This window comes from Hakea prostrata, unplaced genomic scaffold (genome assembly GCF_041222555.1).
Source record: "Hakea prostrata isolate BN-2017 unplaced genomic scaffold, UWA_Hpros_2 contig_237, whole genome shotgun sequence".
Taxonomy (NCBI): domain Eukaryota; kingdom Viridiplantae; phylum Streptophyta; class Magnoliopsida; order Proteales; family Proteaceae; genus Hakea; species Hakea prostrata.
In genome coordinates, this window is record NW_028291356.1 from 1 (window position 1) to 10,708 (window position 10,708).

The window sequence follows — 10,708 nt, forward strand, 5'->3', positions numbered from 1 at the left end:
GTTGTAGGTCCAAAGACCAGAAGTCAAGGAAGAAGACAGTTGTGGGCCATCTCATTTGAAACCATTGGATCTGACCTAGAACCAATGGAAGTTGATGATGAAGATCCTATTATGGAAACCTTTTACTCGACTTTTGAAAGAAGATGCAATTTGAATGATGATGGACTTAGAAGATGGACCATGGGTGTTGACACACTTGGAAGGTCCTAAAGAACAGGTAAGACTCTTTCTTAAGTTGGAAAAGGACCAGCAAGTGGAGCTTGTGGCTTTCGGAGACCAAAAGACCAACTTCGAACAGGGATTCGGAGGGCTATATAGGGTCAAATTGAATGGGGTTTTCTCCTACAAGTCAATCAAGAAGTCTAGTTTCAGGAAATACCTTTGGATTGAGCACGGGAGTTCATTAGGTACTTCAACTAATTCAACCCTCTTCGATGCGCAGAATTTCACTAAACACTGACAATGTACTCAAGTAAGGGGCATCATCGTCAATGTCCATGGGTTTCGGGTCAAACACCATGTCTTCTATAAAGAGGGCCCACAAGGACAATTTCCATAACTTCGGGACATGGATCCACCCTAAGGGAAAGGTCGGACATGACCTCCTAAGGCCTTCAAAGATAGCAACATTGAAATCAAGGTCCGACTTCAAGGTCTAACATTGAACAAGCCTTTCTTTAACCCAAAACAAATAGGGTGTCCTGGACCTTCCTGTTGTGCCAAATGCATACATACCATATACATTGTTCAATTTATTCTCTGTCATATGAGTTGCCTAGTTTCATTTGGTAGAAATTTACCCCAAAGTTGATCTATTCTCTCTACTATTTCTTCTAAAGCCTTCTATCTCCCTTTGATAGGAGGGTGATCTTAAATCATTCCCATGACTGATCCTTCTATCCCTACTGTTATAGAGTGGATCTCCATACACTCTATAACCTTGTGAATTCTCCACATGATGATTTCGAAGAGAAATCAAGTGTGATCTTCATGATTGTTATTCCTTCTAATTGTTTCAAAACTTCAAGCTTTTCATCTCCTATTCTTCAATCAAATGTCAGTAATCTCTCTTGTGTTGTATTGATCTACTCTTGCTATGTCTTATTCTTTGTGATTGAGATTAAGAAGAAGATGTTGCATCCTTGCAACCATCTCTTCTACAAATCTCCTTTCATTCTTAAGGTTTTATGACCTTCATATTGATCTTCGCCATGATCCTTGTGAAATCTTCATGAAGCCATGATCATACTTTTGGTTTGATTTCAAAACATGTCAGACTTATTCCTTGTTTTCTTACAAAAGACTTATTGTTATTCATTTCCCGTAGATTTTGAGAGAAGGAAGTCAAGATAAGAGCGAAGTGCCTTCATCTCCTTAGAAGCCTAGTACTCTCCCAATTTCGAAGACGAAATTATTTTAAGGGGGGGGGGAGAATGTGAAATCCAGCCCAAACCTAGCCAGGACACCCTATTTGTTTTGGGTTAAAGAAAGGCTTGTTCAATGTTAGACCTTGAAGTCGAACCTTGATTTCAATGTTGCTATCTTTAAAGGCCTTAAGAGGTCATGTCCGACCTTCCCTTAGGGTGGATCCATGTCCCGAAGTTATGGAAATTGTCCTTGTGGGCCCTCTTTATAGAAGACATGGTGTTTGACCCGAAACCCATGGACATTGACGATGATGCCCCTTACTTGAGTACATTGTCAGTGTTTAGTGAAATTCTGCGCAACAAAAAGGATTGAATTAGTTGAAGTACCTAATGAACTCCCGTGCTCAATCCGAAGGTATTTCGTGAAACTAGACTTCTTGATTGACTTGTAGGAGAAAACCCCATTCAATTTGACCCCGTATAGCCCTCTGAATCCCTGTCCGAAGTTGCTGAACTATTGCTGAGTTTTCTGTTGAACTGTGCTTGGTCGATCCTGCTTGGTCGATCCTATCAACCAAGGAGCATCGACCAAGGCTGCCCAGATTCGAGTAAAAGATGCTTTTTGGATATTATTTCCTCTTTTTAAGTGAAACCTCGAACCTAGAACCCTATTTTACTCATTTCAAAACCTGAGAACGTGGGAAGGCTCCTCTTAGGCTCCTCCTTGGCTTGGGTGATGATCTTCTACAAGAATCATTGTCTCTCTTCTCTAATCTCTTCTCCAAGGTATGTAATCTCTCACTCTCTCTCTAATCTACTTCTACCTCATCTTATTCTTGTTGTTGGGGCTATGAAGAAGGTGTTGTAATCTTGCAACCACCTCTTCTAGTGTCTCTTTTGATTTCTATAAGCCCCCATTCATTCTATCAATACTATGCATCTCATATCGATTCTTAACCTTGTCTTCCTTGTGAAATTCCTTCATAGCAACATGATTTCATCTCCTAAACTGATTCCTATTGTATGCTAGGTCTGATTATATGTTAATAATCATTCCTAATCTATGGCTTATCATTCTCTTGATTGAATCCCTGATTTCCCTTACAATTGCATTTGATTTCATTATGAAACTTGATGTTTAGCATATAGAACATAGGATTTCAAATTGGGGGTTTTCAATTGGGCCATTGGATTATGATAATACTTGATAGGTAGTATTCTTATACTATTATTAACAATCCCTCCAAGTTTCGGATCAATCCGAGCCCCGGAAGACCGATTTCGGACCAAAATCCACTATTCTGCCCGATATTGTTCCTCGGTCGATGCTCTCTGGTCGATCCCATCAACCAAGGAGCATCAACCAAGCAGGTGCTGAATTGTGTTCTTCGCCGTTTTGACACGTTTTCGACCTCCGATTTTTCCGATTTCTTTTCTAATCTTTCATTTATGTTTGTCTAGGGTCTTAATACCATCTTTAGATCATTCTTTTGAGATTATTGGATTATCATCATCGCGACTTAAGGTAAGGATGATTATTACCATAATTACATGGATTATGTGAATTATGCCTCTATGTTGGAAACTTCATAGATTCACATTAATTGTTGAATTTCTAATATCATATGATTACTGTAGTACCATGTTATATATCACTTTGGTTATCATGATTATGTATTCTTGTTAATTACATATGTGATTGATCATTCTATATTATATCTCGTTTCATATGATAAAATATTATTTATACATGATGTGATGGAATTGAGAATGTAGTTGCATAGGTATGATTTGGGATTGGGGAATGTCCTTTTGACATTTCTGTCCTTGGACATCAAAGGGAATAGTATGGGATATTCTCCAAAGATGCCCATCAACACTTTTTCGGATTGTTGGATGACATATATAGGGCTTGTCTAGTGGTGTTTGGCTAGGATGTCCCTGTCATATCAGACCCGAATCAGAAGGGCATTAAGACCGAACGACCCGTGGTAGGGTATGGTTTGATGGGCGCTCAAGACCGGTAACCAACCCGTGAGAGGACATAAACCATACTACGGATACCTGAAAGGGGCCATTTATTGGTAGGGTTGCAAATAGCTAGACTTGGGCTCAGGGGCGCTCGAAGATCGGTGAGTCATATCTGTGAGAGGACGTCAGAGCTTCCCATCTACTATTTGTGGATGACCAATAGGGTTGGTGAGTCCGGTGAGTAATATCCGTGACTCTAATGTGAAGGATACCGGAAAGGATCCTGGGATGGGAGGAATGGACGTATCTGGATCTGACATGATATGATTGAGTAGATGACTTGCATTGGGCTAGGTTTTACCTTGACATGCGCCAATACTTAGACCAAATGGTGATGTGAGAGAGCGGGTGACCGAAACCCCAGCCATGGATTGTCCAAGAGGGATGCAGGACCCAATTCCCCCCGGTGTTGAGTGACTGAGACTTACCTAAAGAAGTATGGTGCTATGACCTAAAGCATGTCTACCATAGAGACCAGCATACATAGAGTTAGATTCATACATGCATCGTATGTCTCATATCATATTGTATCATGCTATGCTGTGCATCATGTGATTTATGTTATTGTGGAATAACCTGCCTTGCTGAGTTCTTTTGAACTCACTACTTTTTGCAACATATTTTGTTAGACTTTTCTGTAGGTACTACTACTGTTGACTATGACGGTCAACACTCTGAAGACCAAGTTGGTGACTCATACCACACTGGTTACGATGAACACGTTGATAAAGACTAGTAGTCCGAGATTGAGACTTATCTGGAGCAGTTCGGTTTTGCACTTGTGTGCTAGGGATGGGATATCGTCTCATTCTCTTTTTAACCTTTTATTTGATTCGTTGAGACCGTAGTTTAATTTGTTCCCTTGCCACTTTGGAAACCAGTTGTAACCCTTATTTTTAGTCGATCTACCTTCCGCTATTATTATAGGATGGGTTTCCCCCTTCTTTCCGCTTTTTGACTATGTATCTTATTGGTATCTTTTCCGCACTCTGATGTTCTTTTGTGATCCTTCTGAGGTCCTTTATTGACTTTTATTATTAAAGTAATTGAATACAAAGATTTGTTCTTGCTTTTGATTATGTTATTATGCTAAGTGGCTATGATCATTCCTAAACTTAATCGGCGGGACCGTGAATCACTCCCCTAGGTAATCCAGATAGGGTACCCCTTGGTGGATTTAAGGCGGGATGTGACATCATGGGTTTATTACACAGAAATAAATAGCCCAATTGGCCCAGCGGTCTAATACACTTGAACCACACTTGGACTTGAACCGCCAGTTCAATTCCTTTCTTCCTCCTTACTTCACCTGCGATCCACACCCTAACCATCGCCCAGATTTTCGTTGCTGGATCTGGAAAGATTGATTACAGCTCTTCCTCAACAAGATTTCCGGCGATCAATTTCTCACTTTCCTTCTCAAAGCTTGTCGCCAAATCTTCAATCACCAATTCTTTGCGATCTTGGACAAAACAACGTTGCAAATCACGCAGTAACAACCTCCAATGCCGGCATTGCAACTCGGCAAGTGCTGCTACTAACGCTTCTACCTCCAATGCGGCATTAGTCCTATTCTGGAGCTAGAGTGTCCTGTATTAGATACGGAAGTTTTTTGAGTTTAGACATACTCTTTTTTATATGGAGTTGTATTATGATTAGACTTAGATTGATCCTTAGACTTCCTTTATTTTATTCAGTTGTAATACATTAGAGTTTTGATATACCTTTCCACTTTGACTATAGAGTTATTTCTGCTAAACTCTATACTTTGATTTATTGATTGGTATCTTTTATTCCGCACTCTGATATTCGTTATGATCTATTTTGAGATCCTTCTTTGATTGTTTCCTTAATTATATTTATACAATGATTTGCTCTTGCCCTTGATTATACTATTATGCTATGTGGGAAGATGATTGTTATGAACTGATCTTCAGGGTTGTGGATCACACCTCAGGGTATTGCAGTTAGGGTACCGGCTGGAGGGATGTGACAAAACTGGTTCTAGCTCTCTCTCTCTCTCTCTCTATGATACATATATATGAATATATATATACACACACACATATACATATATATGAGAAGTTAAATGAATGAAGTGTTGCTTTAAGAACGTCGCAGGTTGAATATAGTGGAGTACAGTTCAATAGCTGAAGAGAAACATGGAAGAAGAGTGAATAACTTATTACTTGGATACAGAAGCCAGTGGCACCAGAGATACTTAGCAACTGTAAAGAATCATAGGTTGCAAGCCTGCAGAACTTGGGAATTGGAATTCAATTAATTTCCCCAGGAGAAAAGGAGGGGGGTGTTAGACTAGGAAATTTATTCTCTCTAATAGGTAGGGGCTAAATTGGGCTTAATGTATCCGAACGGTTGGGCCGGTTATTCATCTAGTCAGTCAGGCCCCCGATGGTACAAACCCTAAAACCTGGAACAGTGCCAAAATCAGGCCAGTCCAGAATCTGATATGTTAAATAATTAGCCCAATCTGGATTGGGTTTTATCTAGTCAGGCGTATCAGGCTGCAATAATTGACACCGCCAACTATGAGGGTTCATGAGTAGGAATTCCACATCAGTTATCCTAGTGGACGCAAGGCAGCAATGGTCAACCCAAACCAGGTCTACTGGGGTCAGGGTTGTGAGGCTGCAATGTCTTGTAAAGTCCCTGCTTGTATATGTAGATAAGTTACAAGGTATTTTATATGGTATATTTTAATTTTTTTCTTCTGCTGCCCTGATGTGATTATTTGATTCCTACCAAAAGAAACATATGATAATTTGATTGCAAACTACAAGGGCTAGTCATTGTATCTGTGGTCCTACTGGTCAATAAGGTATTGCATCCATCCTAGTCACACTACACGAGTTGGAATGGGGTGTGGTGTGACATGAAGAGAAAAAGAAAGAGAGGAACTGAAGAGGGATCGGGGAATAAACTCAATAAAGGAAACAGAGATAAGTCAGTACCTTGCTGGAATTGAATCTGACTATCAAAGTCATGATCACAACTAACAAGAAAGGTTGAAGAGAGTTTTCCAGTCGACCCTACGATCCATTTTCTCTCTTTTCATTTTAATCGTTGGTGAGACCTGCTCATCAGAGGCTAACCTAGGCACCCAAGGTAATGCTCAAGTGACAATCAGATGGCCAAGGCAGTTGACTGACATACATCCAGTAAGGAATGCCATTCCCTTGGCACCTTGCAGGTGCACAAATGCCTAAGTAACTATGCTCCTACCCATCTCTTAGGCCAAGTGGCCTGTCACAACGAAAATATTGGAACAAAAACCCAATAGATCTAGAACCGAATGCAAGATTTATCTCCCCGAAAAACCCAAGCATGCGATGTACCTGTATCAATACTCCCACCACTTGTACGACCATCCACACTCTGAAGTCTGAGGTTCAGTTTTGGCAACCACTGAGAAATAAGAAAGCAATCACCAACCATCTCAGTCCTAACATAGCTCTAATAGCAATTAAAGCAGTGTTAATTTGAACCAGTGAGATCCAGTAGATCAGCATGCAACAAAGGGGAAAAGAATAAACCAGGTTAAGAGAAAATTTAATAACTCAAAACGAAATATTTCAATCAGCCTGGAATTTAGATTGAATTGTCAGACCAATGGTAGAACAAGTCTGAAAAGTATAATGCAACTCTAATGGCCAAATTCAAATTCAAAAAGGTTTCCTGTCATTGTGGAACTTGAAATTCGGAAAGGAGAATAACAAAAACCATTGAATTAGACAGCAGGGATATTCGATTTTAAATCACTACTTGTTTACGATAATATTCAAACATTAATTAGAAAACTGAAAACCAGAAAACAGAACTGGCAACTAATTTTTGGAAAGAACAAATAGTTTCAGAATTGAATACTAACTTATTAGGTCCCACCTAGTCCCATCGTGAGACACCTGAACAATTATACAATTATTATTTATTACTAGGGGCAATTGCTGACATTTAAGGTATCATAGACATATGCATACATAGAACAGAACTACCAACAACATCATTTGGAAATTGGTTCTATTTTTACTGCTGAGAAAAGTTGTACTAATTCCTGCTTGTACATGTGAATAAGTGACAAGGTATTGTATATGGTATACTATGAAGATTCCAACTCCATATTTATTTAAGTCTCTTGCTGCTCTGATATGATTACTCAATCGCGAACTACGACGGTTAGTCATTGCATCTGTCATCCTAGTGGTCAATAAGGTAATGGTGTCTATCCTAGTCAAGATGCACTAGTTGGACTGGGTGTGACATGAAGAGAAAAGAAACAGAGGAAATGAAAAGAGGTGGGGGAAAAAGGGAACCAGAGAGAAGTCAGTACCTTACTGGAATTGAATAGGACTATGAAGTCATGATCACAACTAACCAGTATGGTTGAAGAGAGGAGTCCAGTTGATTGTAAGATCCATTTTCTCTCTTTTCATTTTAATCGTTGGGTCCACCATGCTCATATAAGCTAACCTAGGAACCCAAGGTAATGCCTAAGTCACAATGAGATGGCGACAGCAGTTGACTGACATACAACCAGTAAGGAATTGTATTGCCATGGCAACTGCAGATGCATGAACGCCTGGATAACTATGCCCCTACCCATCTCTTCAGTCAAGTGGCCTGTCACAATGAAAATATTGGGAACCCCCCCCCCCCCAATATATCTGTAACTGAACCCAAGATGCATGTCCCCAAAAAACCCATGCATATGATTTACCTGTACGAATACTCCCACAACTTGTAAGACCATCCTCACTCTGAAGTCTGAAGTTCAGTTTTTGCAACTATTCAAAAATAAGAAAGCAATCACCAACCGTCTCAGTCCTTGCATAGCTCCAATACCAATTAAAGCAGTGTTAATTTGATCCAGTAGGAAATTAGTTTGCAACAAGATCATAGGGGAAAAGGACAAGAAAGGTTAAAAGAAACTTTAATAACTCAAAACAAATTATTTTCGATCAGCCTGAAATTTAGATTGAATTGTCTGATTAAAGGTAGAACAAGTCTAAAAAATTATGATCTGATGGCCAGATTCAAGTTTAGGAAGGTTTCCTGTCATTGTGGAACTTGAATCCAGGAAGAGAAAAACAATAAATAGAACCAAAACCCATGGAATCATATAGCAGGGGATATTCAGTCTCAGATCACTACTTGGTTTACAGTAATACTGATATCCAATATCAGTTAGCAAACTGGAAACTAGAAAACAGATCTGGCAACTTACATTCCAGAAAGAACAAACAGTTCCAGGATAAAATATCAACTTACCAGCTCCAAACTACTTCGATCATAGGACACAATTATTAATTTATTACTAGGGGCAATAGCAGACGTTTAAGGTATCATACACATAAGCATACATGAGCAGAACTAGCAACAACATCATTTGGAGATTGACATGAGATAATGAAACCAGGCCAGAAACAGAAACAAAAATCGCATGACCAAAGGAAAAATATGACCTCATATGTTATGTTCCTAGTAGCAGGTGCCCACTCAGCAGCAATTCTTTTCTTCAAGAGATCTGGGTCCGCTGTAGGTGGAAGACGAATATCAAATCCTGCTTCTGCTTCTGAAGGTTGCACGTTCATCACAAAACCCTAGAGAGTTATTCTTCAATTATTATCCCTTTACATAAATGATTAGATCAGGGAGAGGGGAAAAACACGCACACCCCCTCTGCCTTGAGGATATAAAGCATAAACCTCGTTTAAGTCGCATTATACTCGAAAATTTCAATTCAGAAAGCACCTTCCAAAAGACAATGAAATGGAGACAGCTCCCAAAGAACTAAAACTTTATGTTAACACAAGCAACACACAATTGGGCTGCAAAAGAGCTAATAGCAGAGTTACAGTCTCAAACTCCAATGCAAACGACAAACTTAAATGCAGCAGAAGCTCACCGTAGGAGAAGGAGAGCCAGCTTTCAGATAAACAGGATTCACTGAAATAACTTCTGAATTCGCAGCCACTCCAGCCTTAACTAAATCGAACTGATTATCCCTAAACTGTTTAATAATCTCCATACTCTTCATCAAATTCTCCATTGCAGTATTATCATACATCCTGGACCCATGACCCGGCACTCCAACAGCCTTAATTATCAACCACCATGGAGACCGATCGGCATAAAACACCCGGAATTCATCGTTAGTCGAAGCCTGGCCTTCATCCAACATAAGCCCTACATTCAAATCCTCAAACTCCTTCGATGCTGCAAACATAGCAGCACCAGTAAACCCTCCAATCTCCTCATCCGGAACATACGATATGTGAATTGACCGAAGGGGCTCAAAATTGCGACTGAGTTTGAGGTTTCGAATTGCTTCAAGGTACTGAATTCCAATACACTTGTCATCTTGAGACCCTCTAGCATATATCTTCCCTTCAGGGGTTCGAGTTGCAGAGAAAGGCGGGTGGAGCCATTTGGAGGGCTCAGCAGGTACACTGTCCATGTGGGAGTTAAGAAGGATTGAAGGGAGAGATGGGTTTGTACCTTTCCATGTCAAGAGAAGCAGAGGTTTTCCTGGTTCGAATTCCAGGGTTTGGGCTTGAAGGCCTATGGATTGAGCTTGGGAAGAAAGGAAGGAAACTGCCGATGCATAATCAGGGTTTGGATGTGCTGTTTTGATACGAAGGTATTGCTGAAACCGAGTGATTGGTGATTCTTCGCCTTCTTCTTCTTGTGCTGTTTTTGGAGCCAAGAAAAGAAGTATGACTGCAAAGACTGAAATCAAGAAACAATGGTTACAGTTCCTGGTCATGTTGCAGGTCTCAGTGGTGCTTGGTTGGCTACTGTAACTGAAGAACACAATTACCTCCACTAAGCTGACCTCTTTCGGGAATCATTCATTCAAACAAGCATATTTTTAACTGGTATCTTTCATATTAAAATCCGTCGTTTTTTTTTTCTTTTGGTCAAATCCGTCGTTTGTTATGCTTCCAGAATAGCTCAGGTCAGCCAAGCCAGCGGATGCTGGATTTTTATCATCTCCTGTTGGTCCGGTTTCCTGTTGTTGGCCGTTAGATTGTGTACATGTGTTTTATTCTAATCTTATGGTCATAATTATTTCAACTCTTAACCACCTCATCCCTTACTTTTCTATCTCCTATTTCGGGTGTCTTCTGTCTCCTCTTCACCTCCGGCAACACCAACTCACCACCAGTGAACAGATATAGACCAGCTGTGAACTGCCTGTTTCCACCTCTGCCATGCCGCTATAAATGTGTGTTCCATCTGCACACATCTCTCTCACTCACGATTCTCATCTCTCTCTCTCTACGGCTTTG

General features: G+C 40.1%; 1 protein-coding gene across 2 annotated transcripts; it reads right to left on the bottom strand.

Annotated features, from left to right (window-relative positions):
* Nucleotides 1–1,970: 1,970 nt before the first annotated feature.
* On the bottom strand, nucleotides 1,971–10,358 carry LOC148998619 (uncharacterized). 2 transcript variants are annotated; one of them, XM_089141827.1, is made up of 3 exons: nucleotides 9,322–10,358; nucleotides 8,879–9,016; nucleotides 1,971–6,824 (listed from the first exon to the last, which is right to left on the bottom strand). In XM_089141827.1, exons 1-3 carry the CDS (start codon nucleotides 10,180–10,182, stop codon nucleotides 6,702–6,704), a joined length of 1,122 nt encoding a protein of 373 aa, XP_088997953.1. In that variant the 5' UTR covers nucleotides 10,183–10,358; the 3' UTR covers nucleotides 1,971–6,701. The 2 variants fall into 2 exon arrangements, with proteins under 2 accessions (XP_088997953.1, XP_088997952.1); XM_089141826.1 differs by lacking the exon at nucleotides 1,971–6,824 and adding an exon at nucleotides 8,009–8,200.
* Between the last annotated feature and the right edge of the window lie 350 nt (nucleotides 10,359–10,708).

Excerpts from the sequence above, each read along its gene's own strand:
- LOC148998619 (XM_089141826.1), bottom strand. The coding sequence starts at position 10,182 with ATGACCAGGAACTGTAACCATTGTTTCTTGATTTCAGTCTTTGCAGTC. Across the intron at positions 9,017-9,321 it reads CTGGCTCTCCTTCTCCTACG|GGTTTTGTGATGAACGTGCA; the intron begins GTGAGCTTCTGC and ends ATAACTCTCTAG. Across the intron at positions 8,201-8,878 it reads CTAGGAACATAACATATGAG|TTGCAAAAACTGAACTTCAG; the intron begins GTCATATTTTTC and ends ATTTTTGAATAG.